The 26172-nt window shown below is 42.6% G+C and overlaps 2 protein-coding genes across 3 annotated transcripts; both read right to left on the bottom strand.

Annotated features, from left to right (window-relative positions):
* Positions 1–1591: 1591 nt before the first annotated feature.
* On the bottom strand, positions 1592–9211 carry LOC115566983 (protein asteroid homolog 1-like). The gene is made up of 6 exons (XM_030393086.1): positions 9023–9211; positions 4119–4951; positions 3495–3797; positions 3023–3227; positions 2784–2916; positions 1592–2505 (listed from the first exon to the last, which is right to left on the bottom strand). The coding sequence occupies exons 1-6, from the start codon at positions 9141–9143 to the stop codon at positions 2091–2093; spliced, it is 2010 nt and encodes a 669-aa protein (XP_030248946.1). The 5' UTR covers positions 9144–9211; the 3' UTR covers positions 1592–2090.
* Positions 9212–16162: 6951 nt separating this feature from the next.
* Positions 16163–22491, bottom strand: LOC115566982 (protein asteroid homolog 1-like). Of its 2 annotated transcripts, none has more exons than XM_030393085.1 (6): positions 22370–22491; positions 19682–20519; positions 19201–19503; positions 18080–18284; positions 17831–17966; positions 16163–17044 (listed from the first exon to the last, which is right to left on the bottom strand). In XM_030393085.1, exons 1-6 carry the CDS (start codon positions 22483–22485, stop codon positions 16630–16632), a joined length of 2013 nt encoding a protein of 670 aa, XP_030248945.1. In that variant the 5' UTR covers positions 22486–22491; the 3' UTR covers positions 16163–16629. The 2 variants fall into 2 exon arrangements, with proteins under 2 accessions (XP_030248945.1, XP_030248944.1); XM_030393084.1 differs by having other exon boundaries at positions 19682–20514; positions 22359–22485.
* Positions 22492–26172: the final 3681 nt, after the last annotated feature.

The following is a 26172-nucleotide window of genomic DNA, read 5'->3' as shown; positions in this document are numbered from 1 at the left end:
TGACTCAGACGTCTTTATAAGCTCGTTGTAGTGTCAGTACCCGTTAATAAAGGCAGCTGAGCCGCTGCTAACGTGTTTCCAAACCATGCAGTGCATCTGCAACAAAGTCAGCTAGCTAACATAGCATAACATAACCACTCATTTAAACTGACCAGCTAACGTTAGCTAACCAGATTTCATGGCAATCTAAAATATACATACATTTCAAAAAAGTTTCATGCCGATTTTACCGAAACTATCGAGTTGTTTAGAGACAGTGACCAACGTTTATTAACTGTGCATTATTGTTGTAATAAACATGGCAGAGATAAAACGGACGAAATCACAATGGAGTTTGGTGCACAGAGCAAAACATAACGTCCATCGCGGAATTAATTGGATATAGTTAAAGGATTATGTTCAGCAGAATTTCCCTCAACACGTAACAGTTAAATGAGACGTTTTCAGCTTCGGTTCAGAGTTATTTCAGAAACATTTGAGGCAAAAACAAATCTCACGGACATGAGAGGGAGGCTGGCTCCATTTTTACCCGCACATATGTAGAACTTACTGTGCTGAGACAACATGGAGGCAGTTACTATGTGGAGCTGCTGATATATTAAGGAACATCACCTGGGCTTATTCCCTACGATCTGTCAGCTGTTATTATAGACATCTACAGTTTTGGAGGGAAAAGCACTAACATCACGCGGGAAAAGAGCGAGACCGCCCCTTTAGGGCGCACCACCGGCATTCGTCAGGAAAATCTGTGGGCGGGACTTATTTTGCTGGTTTACCTGGATCCAACCTGAGAATGATTATATAACTGAACGTTGTTTACCTCAGTTGTTAAAGCAGGCGTCCAGTATAAAGAGATTTTGCCTTCGCTGGCCGGCATCCTTTACTGTTTCCTGTAATCAGTCTTGTCAAAAGAGGCTAAAATTAAAATAAAACAAATACTAATTGTACAAACACAAATAATCAATTGTTAATAGAATTAAAAAAGGTAACTATTGATATTTCATTTCTGTCGTCTTTATTTGTTATTATTGCAATACTAACAGAGTGTAATCAAGTTATATTACTTTAATATTGTAATTGGGTGAATTAAGGTAATTTGGACACCTCAGCTCAAGTGTTATTGATTTCTATTCTGTACTTTTACCATAAAATTAACTGAATTAAATGTGAATGATGACTTCATGGGGGTTATGTCAAAGTATTACTCAAAAAGTACACAGTAAAAGTACTTCATATTATGCATGTAAGCAGTCTAGGAAGTACTGAGTTCAGCAGTATATGAATCTTGGAATACTCATGGATGTTTTTAGTTTTTTTTCTCTCATGTCATCCTTTACTTTGAAATACAGAAGGATACCCTCAGTTTATTATCAGGAATAATGACTGTAAAAGTCTCGTATGTATGTCTCGTATATAAACTTCTCCTTTAGAGGGTTCTGTCTCTTATTACTGATGGTTTCGACTTCACTTCAGTAAAACAAAATCCTCGATCCAATTCTGATATGAGGACCCAGAACCACAGTTACTACAGAGTTTGGTCTGAAGTTGAACCCTCCTGATGTCATCGACAATCATTTTATAATCACACAGGTTTTTATCAGCAGAACAAAGTTTATTTCTCACACACCCTTCATAAAATACAGCCCGATAAATACACAGTAAAAACACATTAACAAAGATTTAGGATTTCCTAACGTGTATTCCTTCATTCTTGTATTCATTGTGCAAAAAACATTGAAGAATTAAACAGCAAAATATTTACAAATATGACAAATATTAACATGAGTAGTTCAGAAATGAATGCAAAAGATTTTTATTTTTTTACAAAGACAGATAAATACAGAGTCAATTAAAATAAATCTATAAAAAACAACCGAATGTTGGTTCAGATGTTGAAACATCACCACAGATCAGAGCAGGAACATTAACTCATGTTTAACTGTGTTTACATGTTACACTGCCCTCTAGTGGACAGAAATTCATCTTTATAGAGGTTCACTGACGAAATAATGAAAATACTAAAACATGTGGACTGAAGTCAGAACTGAGGTCTTTGTCCAGAAATTGACCTCTGAGCTGGACAGCTCACTTCACATTACGTCCACCCACCTGAGCTCCTTCTTCAGGACCAGGTCTGGGTTGTAGCCAGAGTTAATTCTCTCTCTGGCTTTGTAACGAGTTTTCACCGACAGCAAGCCATCCAGATCTCGGTCCTGCGCTGCTCTGACCACGCTGTAGGCTTCAGTCGCGGTCTCCTCGTCGTCTTCGTACTGGAGGAACAGCTGCTGCAGGCTGGTGGTCAGGTCGCCCTGATGCTGCCGGCGTGGAGACGTCGGTGTCTTCTGAGTGACTGAGGGTTTTGTTGCCTCCTGACTGAGAGACTGGTGGACGACGGACAGCATGGCTTTGTACTGTATCACACTCGAGGGGTTGTATTTCAGCCGCTTCATTTTTCTTGTCCTCATCTGGTGGACAAGATTGTGGACCACTGTCCCCTCATATAACCTGAAAAACATCAGAAGGACAAGATCAGGGACAAGGACATCAGCTGGATCAGCTAATATTTCATTGTTTTGTGAAGAATGAAGCATAAAGCGCTGTGGACATAAGTGACATGAGCACCACCATCTCCAATCTTACAGATGTTGATTTGGCCAGCAGCAACTGAAAGAAAGTTTCTCTCACTGTTTTAATAACAGAGTGATAAGGTGAAGTACCCATTTGTGACCATGTCAGAATAACTGAAAACTCAGCAGGTTTTGTTCAATATTTCTGTCACTCACTTGGCGATCTGTGGTTCAGGTAATGGGTAGCCCAGCAGCTGGTTCAGGTGGATGCTGTCCTTCATGCACGCCTGCCATTGGCTGAAGGCATGAGCCACGCCCACATTCAGCTTTTGATTCTGAATCTGCAGATCTGCCAAACACACACACACACACACCACAGTGATTTATCAGATAACGTGATGACAGAAAATAACCCAGAGTGTCCTCAGCTGTCAGGACGTGTTTGTGTTTAATACCTGCTCGCCGTCTCAGAGCGTCACTGTTCGCCACTCCCAGCAGCAGCGCCCTCAGCAGCCTATCGTTCGGACGAGGCTGAGCTCTCTGCATCCAGTAGCAGGTGACGGCCATCAGGAGGCGCAGTCGAGTAGGCAGGCAGCTCAGAGAGGCCTCCGTCACCCCCAGAGCCTCCAGCAACACCTGCAGACGCTGAGAGGCCTCCGCCTGCAGCCGACACACAGGAAGAGACGGGTCAGTGTGGAGTTATGTTATCAAGTTCACTGTAACTTTATTTAAACATTAATATGACAGACAGCACAGTGTCGTCGTAACTATAAGTACTCAGCTCATATGATGAGACTTAAAATAAAAACGGACTCGCTTCTCCTGAGCTTTGAAATTAGACTGTTGTGTTTTACAGCGTGTTACAATATGGCGCCTGTCGTCTCTCTCTCACTTCCTGTCAGTTTCATCGAACCCTGAAAGCTTCACCTTGTCCAGTGAGTTGAGCTGCAGCTGCTCAGCGACCCCTCTCAAGGCTGGCTGGACTGGGATGAACTTCAGATGGAGTCCTTTTCTGTCTCTCTCCTGAACCGGCCCCCCTCTGCAACCCAGCAGCAGCCCGTACATCACCTGGCGGATCGGCCTGGACGACAGGTAGGCGCTGGGCGTGTCGGCGTCGGCCACGGGGTAGCCGAGGTTCTTCCTCTGCAGCAGCAGCACGTCCAGGATGTCTGAAGACAGTCGGGCCTGCGTAAACGGCAGCCGGATCCAGTCTGGGACAAGACCCGCCGTCTGCAGAAGGACAGAGCAGAACAAAGTCAGTATATTTAGTCAAATGACCTTCAGAGCTTCATTGAACACGTCTGAGTTTATTCACTGAGTGAAGAAACACAACAGTCGGCCTGCGTTGCTACAAGTTCTGTAGTGTTTGTTTGGTTGCATTAACATGCACCAGGCTCAGATCAGGACTGCAACTAACCGTAACATTCATTATGATTTACTTGGTCAGTTAACAGATTCTTCATTTGTTGATTAAATGTCTGTTATGATGTCCATACAAACCAAAACCCAGTCCTGCTAACTGACTGTGGCTAGTTTGTTGGATTTTATTACCTCCTCCTCTGCTGGGAATGGAGGTGCTGTCCCGTGGAGGAAGAACCTCTTCAGGGTGCTGGGAGGGAGCCGGTACTCCTCCATGCCCAGATGCAAACCCTGCAGTAACTCTGCCTTTCTCTTCCCGCTCAGCGTTCCCATCAGCCCCAGCGCCGCCTCGAAGGCCTCCTGAGGCTGGTGGAAGCTCCTCAGCCAGCAGAGCAGCCCTTCCAGGCGGCTCGGTTTCACAGCGCTTGCTGGGCAGAACTGAGCCCAGCGGATGAAAGATTCCATCCTCTGCAGCTTCACGTAGTCATTCCCGGCCAAGGCGGCGAAGGCAGGTAGGAGCTGCGGCTGGATGTTGAAGAGGATGCAGATGTTGGAGGTTTTGTAGTTCTTACAGGGGATGTAGCACCGCGAGCCGCTCTGCTCCAGCGCCTCCCACTGGAAATGAGAGATCGGCAGCAGCCCTGCTGAGAGGTCAAAGATGTAGAAGTCGCTGTCGCTGGAGAGCACCGGACAGTTCAACTCATTGGCGAGTGCGCCAATCTCCTGGTCGGCCTCCCCGTAGCACTTAGCCACCGGGACCTCCAGCCGGGCCAGCGTCTGTTTGAACACCATCTTGGCCAGCTGTGGCATGATGTTCTCCTGGCTGCCCCCCACCGCCGCTAGATGGGCTCTCTGGATCCGATCCTCAGCTCTCTGCGTCACTGTTTCAAGCTTCTTGTCGGTGGGGTCCGTGCCTCCGTCCAGCACCACGTACGGTTTGATCTCACAGGCTCTGAGCGCTGCAATGAACTTCTCAACCTGGTTCTCAAACGCAGCATACTCCCCACCATGGTTCTGGTCCAGACCTGAGCGATCCACCAAAGGAGACAGAACAAGCAGTCACTAACAAACAGTTTTCTGCTTGTTACCTATCAAGGTATTCACTGAGCACAGGCGCTGCATGAGGAGCAGACTGATCTGAACCTGACTCAAGATTTAGTATTGTGGATTTGTTTCACCGCCAAATGTAAATGTTTTAATGTAATATTCTTTGTGGTTTTAAGTTAAATAACTAAATAGTCTTATAAATGTGTGTTTGACACACATAATATATTCTGTAATAATCCAAAATCTTAATACATTAAATTCAACAGATTTTTTGCAGACCCTGGGAGGCATGGATCAGTTTTGTTTCCAGTCTGGTGGTCACAGAATGTCCCCGCAGGTCGCCATTATACAATATATGTCTGTGAAACTGTCGAAAGGAAACCAAGAACCGCAAACAAGATCGAGTACGACTCTTCTCATTATTAATTTTTGATCCACAGAGTTTTTGTTTTTGAAAAACAATAAAGTGGGAAAATACATTTCACATTTTAAATCTGTGACGTCATCACAAAGCGTCTAAGAACTCCTGGGCAGGGCCAGCAAAGGGAAACTCTACTGTGCACATTCAATGGGACACATAATCAGGAAGTAAACGCGGAAGCTAGAAAACCTTTTCGGCATATTCGTTATCCGCCATGTTTCCATCTGGTATATAGTTCGATAGACACATAGAGCTCAACAGTGACCACCCACTTTTCTAACGGCTCTGGTTCCGGAAGTGAATTTCCCATTCATTCAACCCATTAACGTTTCATAAAATCCTTATGTAAAGAGTTTTAGGCCTGGAACAAAGCCAATTAGCTACGAGATGAATCGTGACCATAAAACATTTAATTTGGCGCAAAATCTTTTGGGGAAAATGGAGAAAAAAGCAAAGGTACAAGACTATACATAATTATCTTAAGAGTAAAGGAACTACTCATCCCATAAACCATTGCGAATGTAACAGCGACGTCTCTGATTGGTGGAGCTCGCTGTTACCATGGACATGTTTACTAAACACGCGGATTTCATGTTCGGGTGAACCCTTTCAAAACTCTTCTCATCACTAAAAAAACTCAGTAGGTCAGAAAGTGAAATCGTGGCAGCTCTGTGGTAAACGATCATAGAGTTCAGTGGGAGCAGTAACTAACATAAATTTGCGGGTTTGGTAAACATTTCCATGGTAACAGCGAGCTCCGCCAATCAGAAATGTCGCTATAGGATTGTGGGTAGTGTAGTACTTTTCCATGACATCGCAAATAAAATGTGTTTTTCTCAAAAGAAGATTGATATCATATGGACTTGTGGCTTCTACAGGATCATATACCATCGTTTTACAATCTCATAACTCGTGGTAGGTCTACTTTCGATGGTTACGACATTATGGTCAATAATCAAAATCTCTATGCAGAATATGAATGGCATTTTCACTTCCGGAACCTCACTGTTGAGCTCTATAGACGCCTCACTGAGCGGGTTGGCCCACTGCGATACATTGACGTTGCCACCATATCGGAGCAGGCAGCTCCATCCCATTAACTAATGGAGTGAACTTTATAAAGCTCCTTCTACAAAGTGCTATAAGTTAATGTCTCTCATTTACACATTCACACACGTACGGATATATTCAGGAAACAGATAGAAACCAAAAACACCATCTATAACGTTCTCTGATGATTCTAAACGTCAACTACTCCTTATATGTTCAGTGTACAGGTCGGCACCAAACCACAGGAAGTGTTTTATAATGTTTTATGAGTGTTTACAGCTGTCACATTTACATGCCAGGATGTGGTTATTATACACAGATTTAATCTTTAACTGTCATGTATCATCACAGTAACAGAGTTACATACAATAGCAGCTGTAATCACTCATGAAAACATTATAAAACACATCCTGTAGTTTGGTGCCGACCTGTACACTGACCATATACACAAATCCGGCGCGAAATCTATGGGCGCCGCCATCTTGCCTGCCGCCATTACTGCGTGGCTGCGGACTGTGACTTGCCGGTGCCCTCTAATGGATTTTCAATGGAAGCACCCTGCTCGTGAAAATGTCAGGTGACTTTAAACGCCGGATTCAGGTGTATATTTTGATAAGTAACCGCCGGTACCAAATAAATGTCGGGTCTAATTATTATTATTATTTTTTAATTAAAGAAGGAGACGTGACCACCACTGACACTGCACGTTATTTCTTCTTCGCCTTTTTCACGTGTTGTGCTGCTTTCTGTCAGTATCACACTGATGATCGCCATGGCTCCGATGCAGCAAAAAAATAAAAAGTACAACTTAAAATTCAAACTTTCAGTCGTAAAATATGCAGAGGAAAACTCGGGAGAAGCAGCAGTTAGACGTTTCTCTGTCGACCAGAGGAGAAACTGAGCTTCAGCGTCTGTCTGAGGAGGACAGCAACAGGGCCAGGCTGCCTGCTGGAGGGATGAAGAAGGCTAGCGAGGAGCCTGAGATACATGCGGGGGTGAGTTATCAGCAAACGGGCACGCCACGAGAGAGTGTCCCCAAAGATGATCAGGGCGACGGAGAAACAAATGTCCGCCACCGTGAGTGACAGCAGAGATGAGGAGTTATCTGTGAGTGCTGGTTGGCTGAATCGTTTCCTCCGCCGCAACAACTTCACTTGCAGAAGACAACTTTTGCCCAGCAGGATGCCAGAGAATTCACCGAGAAGCTGGGTAAGTTTGTGACATTTTCATCCCGGGTTTTTTGAGGGAGGAATTAATCGCATGTCCCAAATTGCCGCCTGGTCTCACAACATGTTCTTCCCGGCATTATTGAACAGCATACGTACTAAAAAAAAAAAAGAAATAGAAGAACATTTTCGCATCAACAGCTAACGTCTTCAACAACCGCTACAGGACCAACACGCTACTTCCTTAGCAGCAAAGCACCGCAGTAATGGCGGCGCTGCTTTACTTCCGTGTTTCGCCGGATTTGAGAACGTTACAGACGTTGTATTTTTTGCGATCACGCCCCCTTTAAAAACAAACGCTAGTGTTGGCGCCAGATTGAAGAGAAGAGACCTGTGACCTGACCGGTCAATACGTGTCAACACCTCGTCACAGGTCAGTTACTGATATCACTGACTGAATGACATATGTGCCGATTGTGTCTGTAGATCGAAGTGCATCAAAAAAGAGCCTTTGTAAAGATGTAACTACAGTTTTTACAGTGAAAAATATGCCCGACCTTAAAACTCCTGATTTTACAATGGAGTTTGGTTGCGCAGCCTCTCCGCTCAACAGACGGGGGGGGGGCTGTTTTAATGTTAATAACACACAGAACAGAGCTGACCTACTTTTTAATAATGAACTTGAGCGTTACGTAACAAGTGGAGCTAAACCGAGTGGTTTTTATTAAAACAGACACAGCTTCACTACAGCGGTGTAAAGACAGAAAAGACCAGAGATGTCAGAAAAATGACCTGGACCTGATAAAGTAGTTCTGTGTGTCAGGCGAAGACTGAACCTCATCCACTGTTACTTCATTTTCTATATCTATGTAATGACGCCGAACGTAGATCGACTACATAACATGATTGTTCGCCTCAGACCGTCACATTTGTGCTCCTAAAAGCTAAAAATCCACATGATATTCTTATTTTATGCTATTAAACTGGCAGAGACCCAGAATCTATATTCAGCGCCAGTCAGACTGTTGACACTGAAAGGGGGCGGGGCATGGCGCAAAGACAAAGTACCCGGATGGGCTGCGTTGATGGGCTAAACTGATAAACACACTGTAGAGTTACAGCTGTTAATTACAAGTAAACAAGCTGCAATGAGATCAGCTTATTAAATATGATGCATTGAAATTAAACTACTCCACTAGTTATAGTTATAACTATAGTTATAGAGTAGGTTAAATGAACTAAAACACCTCACAAATAATACCTGAAAATCAAATTAGAGTTTAAATAAACTATTTAAAAAATGAATCTGCAGAGTAGCTGTCAGATGAGAGCAATCAGATTAAAAGTTAAGTATTTCTGACCTGGAGTACCTGTGGAGTCCAGCACTACAGTCAGAATACTTTCTGTCCTACCTGAGTACAGCAAGTGGAGCAGGTTGCAGCCATCGATCACCAGACGGCTCATCCGGAACTGGACGTCCCGGTAGATCTGCTGGTGAGTCTCTAAGAATGTGGTCAGTCCCTGAACACCCATCCTCGGTCTGATTCTACCCAGGAAGTCTCATCTCTGCTGCTCTTATACCTTAGACGGTTTCCTTAAGTTTCACTTTCCTGACATCATCACTCTTCACTCCCTCACCAGACTGCTGCAGGAACACAGAGCATAAAAACACAACATGAATACTGAACACTGACAGAGAGAAGAAGAGGACACACACAGTCCTTTATTTAGTCTTTACTGGGATACATAATAAACAGTTTTACAGTAAAGGACAGAAATAATTAACCCAGTTTAATGTGCAGAGGGCAAAAAATATCCTGGACTGGACCTGCCAAGAAATGTTTCTTGTTATAATGTTTTAAGTTTGTGTTTTGTAATAATGTGAACTTGTTTTGATAGAATGTGAGAATTTTCTTGTTGTTGGTTCTTGACCTATTTTATTATTCAGATATTATTAGAATATTATCAGTGATGTAATAAGATGCAATAAGATGCAAGAAGCATTTCAGTTGTCACATTTGAGTTTATTTGACATCTTTACACACTGTAGGAAACCTCTCTGTGACAGTGCATCAGGTTTTATAATATGATAACATGATATTAAATATAAACCGTTTTTATAAGAACAACCTCAAAAGAAACTAGTAACTAAAAATGTAAAATAAGAACTAAATGTGTCCCTTAGAGATGTTTTAGAGTAGAACAGTACAGAGTAAATACTCTTCCATGTCAGCATGTCGATAACAAACACAGAACCAGAGGAACATAAATAAACAGGAACAGAAGTCCAGAACCAGCTGAACTGGTCTGAGTTTGGAAAGGGAAAATAAAACCTGCAGGAGCCCCAGAGGAGGACGAAGGAACTACAGCTGTGAACAGCTGACAACATTTACAACACATCAGCTGGGAAACGGAAACCAGCTGCCTGTTTACTGCACGGATCAGTTCTGTTTCACTTCAGAGGAAACAGAAGTCAACATGACAAACCCATCATACAGTCATGAGTCAGAACCTTTCATGAGCATTTTTGCAGCCAAAGTAAACAGACTCACCCTTTTGATTATTAAATACATTATAGCTTGACTGTATTTGTTAAAATGTGAGATATGAGAAACTCATACTGAGTAAAAGGAAAGAAAAGGAAAGTCACACACGAACAGTACTCGAGTAAAAGTCTAGTATCTGATATTAAATGTACTTAAGTATCAAAAGTGTAAATACAATTACATTTTGCATAGATTGATATCATGTAATTGAACTGGGTCAACAGATTATGAACCTGGTCGATCATTGCCTCCAATATTCATAAATAAAAACATATGTTTTAACTTACTTTGTTAAAAACTCTAAATTTCAAAATAATGACTGCGAGTTGTAACACAGATCAGTAAACAGTTTGTACATACATGTAAATATATGTTTTATTTTTACCTGTATATTTGGTGAAATAGTACATTTATTGCCACAACATTACTTTTGACTTTGACATTAAATATCAGATACTTGAAGTAATATTCACGTGTGACTTTAACTTTACCAGACTAACATTTCAACATGATATCTTTATTCAAGCGGTGACTGTTGGGTACTTTTAGGCTACAACACTGTTTAAAGAAATGTTGCTAAAATATGATATCTGCTTTATTTGTAATACATATTTACATTTCTATTCTTTATTTCAGGTGTAAACACATTGGTCTTATGAAAGGTAAAGACTCACTGTGATGGAATGTAACAGAGTACATTTACTCAAGTAAAATTTTTAGGAACTTATACTTTACTTATTTTAATTTTCTGCTAGTTTTTACTTCCACTCTATTACATTTATTTGATGATTTAAGTTACTTTACAGATTACATAATGCATCAGAGTCCAAGTAGAACATTTTTAAATGAATGTATTCTATTGGCAAACCAGTAATCCTGATAATCAGAACCATCAAGAGTACAAGTAAAAAGTAGATTTTATATATATTTGCATGTATGTTTTTACTGATATATCTAAATATGCTGACTGGGTTCATTATCAGTCAACACATACATGTAAATAAATATAAAATGTACTTTTTATTTGTACTTTTGATACTTGAGTACATTTTATTGTTGCTGCTCTTTCTTATTTATCTGTGTGCCATGCGTAAAAGTGTGTTTAAAGTGCTTTACTTTGTATATTGTATATTTTGGTTGTATATATTTCTTTATTACACTGTTGGCATTCTGTGGACAGCAGGGAAAAAAATATAATTGCGTAATTAAGAACATGTTTCTTTACTGTGTATGTGACAATAAACACTTTGAATCTTGAATTTTATTTATCATACATCATTTTTTTTAACATTCTTTTTATTGAGCATTTTCAAAATTACAACAGTCCAGCACAGTGTCAATACAGATTATATGAGATATGTAGCAAATCCAGAATACATCCACAGCAATGATCTTAAAAGTCCTTATTAGGTGTAACATTTCAGGCAGTTGCACTCTGAGTTCCCAGGTACTCCAACACTTTGCCAACATTTGCTGTAAAAAGGTCATTCTGACCATTAATACCAAATCTTAGTCTTTCCAGAGAAATATAGTCTGATAACAAAGACCTCCACAGATGTATTGAAGGAGTTTCATCTCCCACCCATTTTGGTAATATAACAGCCTTTCGGCCCAACATAAGCAAAAAATGTAGTGTTCTTATGTGATCTTAGTGATTCAGGGATACATCCCAATAGACACGATATTGGATTAGGTTGTAGTTGCTGCTTGATTATCACACTAACCTCATCACATACAGTTTGCCAAAACCGTTGAATCCTTTCACATTCCCAGAGACAGTGAAATCTCCAAAAATAGTCTTACATTTTGGGCAGTTTGGAGAGGCCCCTGCTGTATATTTACTATACATATATGGAGCTATATAGACATTTTGTAAGATATTATGCAGCATTTCTCTGAATCTGTTACATATGGATATTTTTTCGAAGGTAAAAGTAAAATTTACTCCCATATTTCAGTGTCTATTGTTGTTCTCAACTGTGAGTGTCCCATGATTTCCGTAGGAATGATAATCTGTCTGTAACCAAATGTTGCAACTTGGAATAAAATTTGGAGACAAAGTGACCTTGTTTAAGACTATCTAAAAGAGTCTTTTCTGAAAAGTTAAAGTCATCTGGAAGATTGAGAGCATCAATTTTAGTATATACATAGTGTCTGACCTGAAGATATTTGTAAAATTCTTTTGTTTGTAGTTTGTATGTAGCCTGTAATGATTTGAATGTTTTAAATTTTCCCCTATCCCAAAGGTCATAAATATGGTAAATTCAGGCTTCATACCAGTTCTGAGAGTTAGATCCAGTGCCCCTCTGGTTTAATCAGGATTATCAGTCATTTTTGTAAAACAACTCAATTTATGTTTAGTCCCAAATAATTTCCATAGAGAATTCCAAGTACTACCCACTTTAGTAATAAAAAAAATTGTCTTTCGCTATAATTGGTAGTTCGCTCCTGCGTTTATCAAGTAAGTTGACAGGAGAGTACGGTTTGGAGGAGGTTGCTTCAATCTCAAACCATGGTGGCTTCGGTTAAACAGTTGCCCATATTGAGATAATTCTGGCTTGCATTGAGGTTGTATAGTTTGTAATGTTGGGGAGGCCCCATCCTTCTTGTTCTTTTGGTAGTTGTAAAATGTCTAATTTAATTCTAGGCTTTCTGCCAGCCCATATAAAGTCAGGGAGAGCTTTATTTATATCTTTAATTTTGTTTCTCTTCAGAGATATAAAGAGCATAGATAGAGGATAAATAATTTTTGGGAGAATGTTCCTCTTAATAAGATTGACTGTGCCAAGAAAAGATTCAGGAAGCTTCTTCCAACTTAACATCTTGTCCTTAATGTGTTTTACCATAGGGTTAACATTTTCGCAAAAAAGTCTACTAATTTTAGGTGTTATTTTAACCCCCAGGTATGTGAATCCATCTGGTGCCCAGCGAAAGGGTTTTACAAAGTCAGGTTCATACTCTGAGAGGCATGATTTAAGATTTTGTAAAGTTAACCTTGTATCCAGAGATTTGACCAAACTCTTTCACACAGTTGATTAGCGCAGGTATTGAGTTAGGTGTGTCTGTTTATGTCCGGAGGATATCATCCGCTTACAGTAGAATTTTGTGCTGTGTTGTTCCTATCACCTGTCCTTTGATATTGGAGGTTTGCTGGATAGCAATTTCTAATGGCTCTATAGCTAAAGAAAACAACAGAGGTGATAGTGGTGACCCTTGAGCTGTACCTCTGTTAACTTGAAATTGGGCAGAAATTAGACCATTTGTTGAGACCGAGGCAGTGGGCATTTTGTATAGATACCCATCGAACAAAATCTGATTGAAAGCCAAATCTTTTCAACACTTCAAGCATGTATTTTCGCTCAATATGATCAAATGCTTTCTCTGCATCCATCGTTACTATAGCACTTGGAGTTTGATGAAAATTAAGATAGTGAATAATATTAATTAAACGTCTTGTGTTATTTGATGAAGTGTTATATATAGTATTTTTACATCCACTCCAAGTAGGCTAATCGAGCGATAAGAAGCACATAGTTCTGGATCTTTCCCTTTTTTGGGGATAACTATAATATGAACTAGTACATAGACTTTGGGAGTTCATCCTCTTCAAAAGATTTGTTGAACACACATTGTAATAGTTTGTTAATTTTGCTTTTCATCTTTTTATAAAACTGTACACAGAATCCATCCGCCCCTGGACTTTTATCTGAAAAAGAGTATGTCAGGTCTCTCCATCTGGATTATGTCCTTATCATAATGCCAGCACGTCAACGACTGTGTATATGATAGTAGTAAACAAGTAAACTGAGAAATACCCATGTACAAGTGTATTTAAATTTAAGATGAACAGTAGCTATCTTAATGTTATATAGTACTCACTGCCCATTGTGCGAGTTGTTCTTTATTCATTTGTATGAGCAATCATTTTTGAGGCGGATGATACCATTTACTTGATTACAGGTGGATTGATACAGTCATTGGGTAGTCGGGAGTGTCTTCACGTAGTCGTTGATTTCCTTTATTGTGGGAAGGGAGATCGGTTTTCCATTTGGAGGGAGAACCTTAATTACAGCTGGATACGCAAAAGCGTATTTGATCCCCACTTTCCGAAGCCTTCTGTGTGTCTAGCAGATTCTTGCCTCCGCTTTACAGTCTCTGCAGAAAAGTCCTGGTAAAAAGACACTACTTGACCATCCATCGTAACTCTGCCCTTGTTTCTTGCTGCGCGTAAGATCCTCTGTCTGTCCGTGTAGTCGTGAAGCCTCACCAGGACCGCCCGGGGGCCCTGTCTGCCGGTGGATCCCACTGGAGGTCCCACGCGGTGAGCTCATTCTGTTTTCAGCCGCTCCCCTTGCATGTCCATGTTCAAGACCTCGGGAATCCATTTCTCAAAAAACACGGTGGATTCTTGCCCTCAGTGCCTTCTTTCAGACGAATAATTCGGACGTTTTGTCGTTGACTCTGGTTCTCAGTTTTTCCATTGCTTTTGTCAGCGCTGACTCCACCGAATCAAGACACAGTCAAATGCCTTCTCCAAGTCCACAAAGCACATGTGGACTGGTTGGGCAAACACCCATGAACCCTTGAGCACCCTGCGGAGGGTATAGAGCTGGTCCAGTGTTCCACGGCCAGGACGAAAACCGCATTGTTCCTCCTGAATCCAAGGTTCGACTATCGGCCGAATTCTCCTCTCCAGTACCCTGGAATAGACTTTCCCAGGGAGGCTTAGGAGTGTGATGCCTGATAGTTGGAACACACCCTCCGGTCCCCCTTTTTGAATAGAGGGACCTCCACCCGGTCTGCCAGTCCAGAGGCACTGCGATGCTGCAGAGACGTGTCAGCCAAGACAGCCCCACAACATCCAGAGACTTGAGGTACTCAGGGCGGATCTCATCCATCCTCGGTGCTTTGCCACTGAGGAGCTTCCGAACTACCTCAGTGACTTCAGCTTGATTATGAATTAATCAACCTCTGAGTCCCCAACCTTGTGTCCCAGCATCAGTGGGATTGAGGAGATCCTCGAAGTGTTCCTTCCACCACCCAAGGATATCCCCAGTCAAGGTCAACAGCTCCCCACCTCCACCGTAAACAGTGTTGGTGGAGGACTGCTTCCCCTTCCTGAGGCGCCGTATGGTTTGCCAGAATTTTCTCGAGCCCAACCAGTAGTCCTCCTCCATGGCCACCCCGAACTTTTCCCACTTAGCCCAGACTGTGTGTGGAGGTAAGCCCAAATATCTCTAGCCGGTACCGCTCAACCTTCCACACTAGCTCAGGCTCTTTCCCCCCCCGCGAGGTGACATTCAATGTCCCCATGGCCAGAGTCACCGTCCGGGGATTGGGTCGTTGGGGCCCCCGCCCACAACCGCCATCCAAAACGCATAGCACCGGCCCCTTTTGAACCCTCCTGCGGGTGGTGAACCTATTGGAAGGCGGCCCCACGTCGGCTGTGCCTGGCCGGGTCCCGTGAGCAAAGACCCGGCCACCAGGCGCTCGCCTGCGATATTACTGAATAGTTGAGCCCAACACGAGACTCATCTGAGGAGGCGTTAATACGAGACAGTGAATCACAGACGACCAGCAGAGAGCTCACAGGCCGGTCTGAGCAGTGGTGCTCGAAATAAGAACATTTCTACTGATGTGCAATATTTACATATTCGTTCGCCGATTATTAAAGCAGAAATTCTGGCTGCTTCTCCATCTGATGCAGTCGCTCCTTCTCATATAGATATATAAAATAATGGAGAGATTATAAGAAATAAGAGTCGGTGAGAATAAAATATCTGAAGTACTTAAATGTTAAAACAATATCTGACAACTATACATGCAAATATAAACTTCTCCTTTAGATGGTTCTGCCCCTTTTACTGATGGTTCTGACTCCACTTCAGTAAAACTAGATCCTCAATCGGATTCTGATATGAGAAACCAGAACCACAGTTACTACAGAGTCTCCTCTGAGGTTGAACCCTCCTGACATCATCAACAATCATTTTATATCCACACAGGTTTTATCAGCAGAACAAAGTTTATTTCTCACACACCCTTCATAAAACACAGCCTGATAAATACACAGTAAAAACACACTAACAGAGATTTAAGATTTCCTAACGTGTATTCCTTAATTCTTGGATTCATTGTGCAAAATACGAATAAGAATTTAACAGAAAAACATTTACAAATATAAAGATTTATCACAAGTAGTTCAGAAATTAATGCAAAAGATTTTTTTTACAAAGATAGATAATCATAGTCGGTTAAAAAAAATCTATAAAAAACAACCTAATGTTGATTCAGATGTTAAAACATCACCACAGATCAGAAAAGGAGCATTAAATTGTGTTTAACTGTGTTTACATGTTACACTGCCTCCTAGTGGCCAGAAATTCCTCTGCACATCTTTACTTAAAACGTGGACTGAAGTCAGAACTGGGGTCTTTGTCCAGAAATCGAAAACCTGAACTGGACGACTCGGCTCACATTATGTCCACCCCCCTGCGCTCCTTCTTTAGGACCAGGTCTGGGTTTTTGCCAGAGTTGATTCTCTCTCTGGCTCTGTAACGAGTTCTCACCGACAGCAAGTCATCCAGCTCTTGGTCCTGCAGTGCTCTGACCACGCTGTAGGCTTCAGTTGCAGTCTCCTCGTCATCTTCGTACTGGAGGAAGAGCTGCTGCAGGCTGGCGGTCAGGTCACCCTGATGCTGCTGGCGTGGAGACGTTGGTGTCGTCTGAGTGACTGAGGGTTTTGACACTTCCTGTCTGAGAGACTGGTGGACGACAGACAGCATGGCTTTGTACTGTTTCACACTTGAGGGGTTGTACTTCAGCCACTTCATTTTTCTTGTCCTCATCTGGTGTACAAGATTGTGGACCAACATCCCCTCATACAACCTGGACAGCAACAGAAGGACAAGACAGAGATCAAACAAGAGCCAGGGTGGAATCAGGGACATCACCTGGGTGAGTCGAGGTGTCACCTATCCGTCCTTATTTCATCAATTTTGAGGAATGAAGCAAAAACCTACAAACATTTACATGGACATGAATGAAAGCAGGAAGTCATAAATACGTCAGTACACTGGGAACAAACTAGATCATAAAATGTGTCATGTGTCCTGGTGTACAGGTAAAGGTATTATCTGTACCTTTAAAAACCATAAAAAGGAAGTTGTGGTTGAAGAGGTAATCTAAGGTGGCCGACATGCAAATCACAGCGGGAAGGGTGAGACTCAGGTTCAACAAGTCCCGCCCTTTCCGTTTGACGAATTCTGATGTGTTTCTGTTAATGTCTTTGTTTTTGGAATTTGCAATAACGTTTCCCAACTTGCTGTTGTAATTTGCACCTGTCGGCCACCATAGTAAACAGATCCTGTGCTAGAAGCTACAAGAAACTTTGACTTTTTGTTGTGTCTAGCTCCCCATGTTGACAAAAGTAACATGAGCACCACCATCTCTTACAGATTTTGATCTGGCCAGCAGCTGCATTTTTTTTAAGCAACTGAAAGAAAGACTCTCACTGTGTGATTTATCCGTTTGTGACCATGTCAGAATAAAAGTCTTATCAGCAAAATGTGCTTTTGGTATGAAAAGTAAAAGGACTCATTGTGCAGTAAACTGTTTCCTGTCTGTTTTCAAATTATATCTGATGTTTCTAGGTTTAATATTTCTGTCACTCACTTGGCGATCTGTGGTTCAGGTAACGGGTAGCCCAGCAGCTGGTTCAGCTGGATGCTGTCCTTCATGCACGCCTGCCATTGGCTAAAAGCGTGAGCCACGCACACATCCAGCTTTTGGTGATTCTGAATCTGCAGATCTGCCAAACACACACACACACACACCACAGTGATTTATCAGATAACGTGATGACAGAAAATAGCCCAGATATCAAAGTATCCACAGCTGTCAGGACATGTTCGTGTTTAATACCTGCGCGGCGTCTCAGAGCGTCTCCGTTTGTCACACCCAGCAGCAGCGCCCTCAGCAGCCTCTCGTCCGGACGAGGCTGAGCTCTCTGCATCCAGTAGCAGGTGACGGCCACCAGGAGGCGCAGCTGAGGTAGCAGGTGGCTCAGAGAGGCCTCCGTCACCCCCAGAGCCTCCAGCAACACCTGCAGACGCTGAGAGGCCTCTGCCTGCAGCCGACACACAGGAGAAGACGGGTCAATGTGAAGTTATGTTATCAAGTTCACTGTAACTTTATCTAAACATTAATATGACAGACAGCACAATGTTGTCATAACAATAAGTATTCAGCTCATATGATGGGACTTAAAATAAAAACTGACTCGCTCCTCCTGAGCTTTGAAATTAAACTGTTGTGTTTTACAGCGTGTTACAAAATGTCGCCTCATCTCTCTCTCACTTCCTGTCAGTTTCGTTAGCCGTTTTTAGACAGGGCAGCAAGCCGCCAATTTGCCCGTCCTTTTGGCAGCCCGGTCCGTGGTTTTAGACAGAGGGCGGCAAATTGGGGGTCTGTTTTGGTCCGGCGATTTGCCGCCTCTGAGGGTACACTTATTTCCGCCTTGCCAGCTATCTAAATCCGAGGCTTCAATGTGCCCGCCCCTGCATAAAATGGGCGGAGGTGTCGATGACCTGCACTGTTCTGCGACCTACAGCCAGGAAGTTTAAAAACCAGGAAACAGCTGATTACAGCAGTCAGTCCATCACTTCATCCGCGAACGTCAAGATGAGCAACTGGACAGCCGCTGGGATCCGGGAGATGCTAGCGTCTCCTCGGTCTCTGTTTGGTTGTGTCCGCTTGTTGTTGTAGCGGCAAGCCACGAACAGTCGCTACTTTCAAATTAAGCCCCCCGCTAAGAACCCAGTTCTAAACTCCAATGGGGTGCAATGTAAAGCTCTTATTTTAAAGACAAATTCATTGTCACTGTTCACAGCCCAACTTCGAGCTTAACGTCACATCACATTTACGCTTACCTCCGAGGCAGCTTTTGGACAAGGAGGAATATTACGTCTCCATTTTAGATAGACAGGGTTGCACATTGCCGCCTTTTTATTCTAAAAAGGGCTATTGAACCCTGAAAGCTTCACCTTGTCCAGTGAGTTGAGCTGCAGCTGCTTGGCGACCCCTCTGAAGGCTGGCTGGACTGGGATGAACTTCAGCTGGAGTCCTTCTCTGTCTCTCTCCTGAACCGGCCCCCCTCTGCAACCCAGCAGCAGCCCGTACATCACCTGGCGGATCGGCCTGGACGTCAGGTAGGCGCTGGGTGTGTCAGCGTGGGCCACGGGGTAGCCAAGGTTCATCCTCTGCAGCAGCAGCACGTCCAGGATGTCTGAAGGCAGCCGGGCCTGCGTAAACGGCAGCCGGATCCAGTCTGGGACAAGACCCGCCGTCTGCAGAAGGACAGAGCAGAACAAAGTCAGTATATTTAGTCAAATGACCTTCAGAGCTTCACTGAACACGTCTGAGTTTATTTACTGGGCGAAGAAATGCAACAGTCGGCCTTCGTTGCTACAAGTTCTGTAGTGTTTGTTTGGTTGCACCAGGCTTTGAGTAAAGGATTTTTTTTACCTCCTCCTCTGCTGGGAATGGAGGTGCTGTCCCGTGGAGGAAGAACCTCTTCAGGGTGCTGGGAGGGAGCCGGTACTCCTCCATGCCCAGATGCAAGCCCTGCAGTAACTCTGCCTTTCTCTTCCCGCTCAGCGTTCCCATCAGCCCCAGCGCCGCCTCGAAGGCCTCCTGAGGCTGGTGGAAGCTCCTCAGCCAGCAGAGCAGCCCCTCCAGGCGGCTCAGTTTCACAGCGCTTGCTGGGCAGAACTGAGCCCAGCGGATGGAAGATTCCATCCTCTGCAGCTTCACGTAGTCGTTCCCGGCCAAAGCGGCGAAGGCAGGTAGGAGCTGCGGCTGGATGTTGAAGAGGATACAGATGTTGGAGGTTTTGTAGTTCTTACAGGGGATGTAGCACCGCGAGCCGCTCTGCCCCAGCGCCTCCCACTGGAAATGAGAGATCGGCAGCAGCCCTGCTGAGAGGTCAAAGATGTAGAAGTCGCTGTCTCTGGAGAGCACCGGACAGTTCAACTCATTGGCGAGGGCGGCAATCTCCTGGTCGGCCTCCCCGTAGCACTTAGCCACCGGGACCTCCAGCCGGGCCAGCGTCTGTCTGAACACCATATTGACCAGCTGTGGCACGATGTTCTCCTGGCTGCCCCCCACCGCCGCTAGATGGGCTCTCTGGATCCGATCCTCAGCTCTCTGCGTCACTGTTTCAAGCTTCTTGTCGGTGGGGTCCGTGCCTCCGTCCAGCACCACGTACGGTTTGATCTCACAGGCTCTGAGCGCTGCAATGAACTTCTCAACCTGGTTCTCAAACGCAGCATACTCCCCACCATGGTTCTGGTCCAGACCTGAGCGATCCACCAAAGGAAACAGAACAAGCAGTTACTAACAAACATAGTGTTCTGCTTGTTACCTAACAAGGTATTCTCTGAGCAGAGGCGCTGCATGAGGAGCAGACTGATCTGAACCTGACTCAAGATTTATTATTGTGGATTTGCTTCGCCACCAAATGCAAATGTTATAAAGTAATCTTCCCTTTTATGGTTTTGTGTTAAATATCTTAATAATCTTATAAATTTGTGTAAATTCTATTGTGTAATTAATCGGGCCCTTGTGGTCCATGCGTGTTGGGGCGTGCTGCTTACCCGGCCCCATTGCCTGATTATTGTCTACGCATCTCTTAACTGTCTGTGTTTCGGACAGTGCGGCAAGGGATTAAATGTAATTTCCTATGTCCAACATAGGGCACTGTGACTATGACTGTATATTGTGTTCAGGGCTGGACTCTTATCAAACATGTAAAGTTTGGTCCAGATAGGAATGAGGAAGTTGTTCCTTTATGATTTGGTGACCTGCTCCTGCCTGTATTAAATAATGTACGCTGAAGTCAGAAGAACTCCCTGTAATCTACAAAAAAACAAAATAGACTACAGTTGAAAAAATATGGTGAAAAATCGGAAAAAAAAAAATTTGTGATGTAAATAATGAAATGTATTAGGCCTACACGGCTTAAAAGTGCATCTTTTTACGTGCAGCTGGCATTATTATAATCTGGGCCTGGTACCAGGATGCCAGAGGTTCATTTTGCAATTTGTGTAGCCTATGGTTGATTTACTGCGCTCTTGTTGGTATTTATCTATCATGTATGTCTGGTTATTTGATGCAGATATGAAGCTCTGGATGTGTTTTCTATTGCATGGGTTATGATTTTGCGGGTTTACACAGGTGTCTGGCAACATCATAGTTTAGGCTGGTTTTTATTGGATTCGGCGGGTTCTAAGATGTGATTGGGCTGGAAACTGTCAATCTGATCTGGCAACACTGAGTGTTGGGGCGGAGGCTGTTTTAATGTTAATAACACATATAAAACTGAGCTGACGTTGAAGCTACTTTCTAATGATGAACTTCATAAAAAGTGTAATTTAACAAGTGAAGCTAAACTGAGTAGTTCTTATTAAACAGAGACAGCTTCACCACAGCGATGTAAAGACAGAAAAGATGACAGATGACAGAAAAATTACCTGGACCCAATAAAGTAGTTTTGTGTGTCAGGCGCAGACCGAACCTCAGCCACTGTTACTTCATTTTTTATATAATGATGCCGAACGTAGATCGACTACAATATAACATGATTGTTCACCTCTGACCATCAGATTTGGGCTCCTAAAAGCTAAAAATCCACATGATATTCTTATTTTATGCTATTAAACTGGCAGACACCTAGAATCTGCATTCAGAGCCGGTCACACTGTTGACACAGAAAGGGCATGACGCAAAGACTAAGTAACCGGATGGGCTGCTGTCACTTGGGCGTTGATGGGCTAAACTGATAAACACACTGTAGAGTTACAGCTGTTTATTATACATAAATAAGCTGCTGATTATATCATACACTTCTGTGTTCAAGGCACCAATGATCAGCTTATTAAATATGATGCACTGTCATGGATTAAACTTCCCACCAGATTTATAGGTAGTTATAGTTATAGAGTAGTAGTTATAGAGTAGTTATAGTTATAGAGTAGGTTAAATGAACTACAACACCTCACAAAAAATACCTGACAATCAAATTAGAGTTTAAATTAAACTGTTTAAACAATGACTCTGCAGAGTAGCTGTCAGATGAGAGTAAAAGTTAAGTATTTCTGACCTGGAGCACCTGTGGAGTCCAGCAGAATACTTTCTGTCCTACCTGAGTCAAAGTACAGCAAGTGGAGCAGGTTGCAGCCATCGATCACCAGACGGCTCATCCGGAACTGGACGTCCCGGTAGATCTGCTGGTGAGTCTCTAAGAATGTGGTCAGTCCCTGAACACCCATCCTCGGTTTGATTGTGCCCAGGAATGTCTCATCTCTGCTGCTCTTATACCTTTGACTGAGACATTCCTTAAGTTTCACTTTCCTGACATCATCACTCTTCATTCGTCACCAAACTGCTGCAAGAACACAGAGCACAGGGTTATAAAAACACAACATGAATACTGAATACTGACAGAGCGAAGAAGAGGACACACACAGTCCTTTATTAAGTCTTTACTGGGATACATAATAAACAGTTTTACAGTAAAGGACAGAAATAATTAACCCAGTTTAATGTGCAGAGGGCAAAAAATATCCTGGACTGGACCTGCCAAGAAATGTTTCTTGTTCTAATGTTTTAAGTTTGTGTTTTGTAATAATGTGAATATATTTTGATAGAATGTGAGAATTTTCTTGTTGTTGATTTTCCTTGCGAGCACTCGTGATCTTGCTCTGCTGTCGCAGTAAAACATCAGCAGCAGACTCAGTGTTCTTCGCTTCATCAACTTAATTTAACATATAAAGTTTTCTAACCATATGCGTTTACTTTTTCTTACATAATATTTAATGGATAAAAAGTAAAAGTACTTATGCAAACTGGACCTATTTTATTATTCAGATATTATTAGAATATTATCAGTGATGCAATAAGATGCAAGAAGCATTTCAGTCATCACGTTTGAGTTTATTTGACATCTTTACACACTGTAGGAAACCTCTCTGTGACAGTTAATCAGGTTTTATAATATAATGACATGATGTTAAATATAAACTAATGTTTTTTATAAGAACAATTTAACCTGAAAAGAAACTAGTAACTAAAAATGTAAAATAAGAACTAAATGTGTCCCTTAGAGATGTTTCAGAGTAGAACAGTACAGAGTAAATACTCTTCCATGTCAGCATGTCGATAACAAACACAGAACCAGAGGAACATAAATAATCAGGAACAGAAGTCCAGAACCAGCTGAACCGGTCTGAGTTTGGAAAGGGAAAATAAAACCTGCAGGAGCCCCAGAGGAGGACGAAGGAACTACAGCTGTGAACAGCTGACAACATTTACAACACATCAGCTGGGAAACGGAAACCAGCTGCCTGTTTACTGCACGGATCAGTTCTGTTTCACTTCAGAGGAAACAGAAGTCAACATGACAAACCCATCATACAGTCATGAGTCAGAACCTTTCAGGAGCATGTTTAAAGCCAAAGTAAACAGACTCACCCTTTGGATGATTAAAGACATTATAGCTCGACTGTATTTGTTAAAATGTGAGATATGAGAAACTCATACTGAGTAAAAGGAAAGAAAAGGAAAGTCACACACATGAACAGTACTCAAGTAAAAGTCTTAAAGTATCTGATATTAAATGTACTCAAGTATCAAAAGTGTAAATACAATTACATTTTGCATAGATTGATATCATGTAATTAAACTGGAGAAACAGATTATGAACCTGGTCGATCATTGCCTCCAATATTCATAAATAAAAACATATGTTTTAACTTACTTTCTTAAAAACTCTAAATTTCAATAAATATAAAATGTAGGGGAGAACGAGGTAATGTGAGACACCCCTTGTATCTAGGCAACGGAACACATTTGTGGTCATGTGACCATTATGTTTTCAAGCCCCTCCCATTTCCCACTGGCCATGAAGGAGAGGACCTTATTGTGTTGTAGTAAGCATGTTTTTTTCACAAAAATATATTTTTTGCATGTAAAAGTAAATTTTCTTGCTGTCAACTTAATCAACTGTTGTGCCAAAGCAAACTGATTCAGGTAGAAAAACTTATGTCATACATGTTGATGAACTACCAATATATAAAACCATGTGATGATGCTAGCTGAAGATTAGTCTTAATTGCTAAGAGAGGTTGTTTTTTCTAAAATGGTGGTGGTGGGGTAAAGTGAGACACTTCCCAAATGTCTCCCCAGAACACAAACCAAACGAAAGCGTGTGAAGACAGCCATCCTAACTGATACTCCTGAGAAGCAGGCAATTGAAAAGGCTTATAAAGAAAGACAAAAGAAACTGGCAGGGAAAAAGCAAAATATCAAAGAAAAGGAAAAACCGATAAAGAAAGCAACCAAAAAAAAAATCGTAGTTTTCAGCTCTGAGGAGAGTGATGTCCCACTTGGCAATGTGTCTGACAAAGAGAGCTCTGAGGATGAGAGAAATGATCCAGGAAACACAGATCTGTCCGTGGGTGACTTTGCCATAATTAACTTTGCAACCAAACACAGGAGCGTCCGTTACATTGGCATGGTTGAGAAAGTTAAGGATGACGAAATACTTGCACAATTTCTCACAAGAATCCAGGGAACACAAAGAGTGGGAGAGACCCACATTTGCCATAAAGGAAAATGATGTGGCACATGTTCCCAAAGTGATTTGGTGAAGAAGCTGCCTCAACCTAAAAGGCCTGGAGGAACCACATGGAGAGAGCAACTCTTCATCTTCCCCTGTAACCTTCAGGGCTGGAATGTAGAGTAGGCCTAGTTTTAGAGTACTGTATGACAGTATGCTGATGTTCTAATCAGTGGCGTTTTCTTGCAGAGGCCAAGGGAAGCCAGGCTTCCTCACTTTTTTCAGAATATAACCGTCATTTAATAAAAAGACTTTTTTTTAACAGTTTACGTAATCCTTCTGTGTTTTGCCTGTCGTCTCCTCCTCGTCTCTCTTCATTAACTATTGAGCGTTTCATAATGTGTAAAACAGCGCCCCTCTAAATGTTACGTGGTGAATGAGCGTTGAAAACATGGTACTGCACTCTGTTCTCTGTGAGGAGGCCAAGCTGAGCTGGCCTCCCTTCGTGAAAAAAAAAAAAAAGAATGATTGACCAATCAGGTGAGGCGTTTGGCACGACACTGCTCCCCTGTGATTGGTCAGGACAGTGTTAAGGGAAGCCACAAACTCGTTGGCTTCAGGCCAATCAAATCACAGTACGTTAACGTCATTGAATGAAATGACGGAAGTTGTTGTTTTGTGTCAATACTTGGTAAGCTAGCAAAAATATTAAGCGCAAGTATGGAGGGTGGAGATTTGGAGTATTTAGTAAAAAAATAATTTTACTAAACTGCCTCTACAGCAGCAACTCAAGTCCGAATTAAATCTGACGGCAGGCTAACACCAACACTAGAGCTCCGTACTGAGATGAAGAAAAGTTTTCGGACTTTTAATGAGGAGAATTACGTCCGCACCGAGTGGCTAGCTGCTAGCGCCAAGCTTGGATTAACGAGGCTCTGGATTTGGCAAAAAGTCTGAGCACAAAGAAGCACAATGAGCAGGTGAAGAAACACCGGGATATTTTAATGAGACTCATCGTTGCAGCCCTGTACCTTGCGCGCCAAGAGCAAGCGTTCAGGGGTCACAGTGAGGCCACTGGCAGCGCAAACAGGGGCAATTCTGTGGAGTTGGTGCAACTTTTGTGGAGTTTGACACCGAGGTCTTCAAACTGCTGCAGCGTATGCTCACGATTACGGCTACCAGCGCATCAGCAGAGCGCTCATTCTCCTTTCTAAAGAGGAACAAAACTGAGGAACACATGTGGACGGGACAGGCTTATAAACTTGACCAAGATATCCATTGACTCTGTTGTTGTGGAGGACCTAAAAGCCAGTGGGAAGTTATACGACATGGTCACCGATCACTTTGCCACCATGAGAGACAGGAGGATGGCCTTCCTCTACGAATAGGGTGAGGAAAA

Source organism: Sparus aurata, chromosome 17, assembly GCF_900880675.1.
Source record: "Sparus aurata chromosome 17, fSpaAur1.1, whole genome shotgun sequence".
In the NCBI taxonomy this organism is placed as follows: Eukaryota; Metazoa; Chordata; class Actinopteri; order Spariformes; family Sparidae; genus Sparus; species Sparus aurata.
This window is presented reverse-complemented; position numbering and strand designations above follow the sequence as displayed.

What these genes read in the sequence shown, in the direction of transcription:
- LOC115566982 (XM_030393084.1), bottom strand. Translation starts at nt 22,485, where the DNA reads ATGGGTGTTCAGGGACTGACCACATTCTTAGAGACTCACCAGCAGATC. An exon ending in AGCTCAACTCACTGGACAAG is followed by an intron (nt 18,285 to 19,200) that starts GTGAAGCTTTCA and finishes TGTCGGCTGCAG; the next exon opens with GCAGAGGCCTCTCAGCGTCT. An exon ending in CCTGAACCACAGATCGCCAA is followed by an intron (nt 17,045 to 17,830) that starts GTGAGTGACAGA and finishes GTTGCTGTCCAG; the next exon opens with GTTGTATGAGGGGATGTTGG.
- LOC115566983 (XM_030393086.1), bottom strand. Translation starts at nt 9,143, where the DNA reads ATGGGTGTTCAGGGACTGACCACATTCTTAGAGACTCACCAGCAGATC. An exon ending in GCTCCACTTGCTGTACTCAG is followed by an intron (nt 4,952 to 9,022) that starts GTAGGACAGAAA and finishes TGGATCGCTCAG; the next exon opens with GTCTGGACCAGAACCATGGT. An exon ending in CATTCCCAGCAGAGGAGGAG is followed by an intron (nt 3,798 to 4,118) that starts GTAATAAAATCC and finishes GTCCTTCTGCAG; the next exon opens with ACGGCGGGTCTTGTCCCAGA.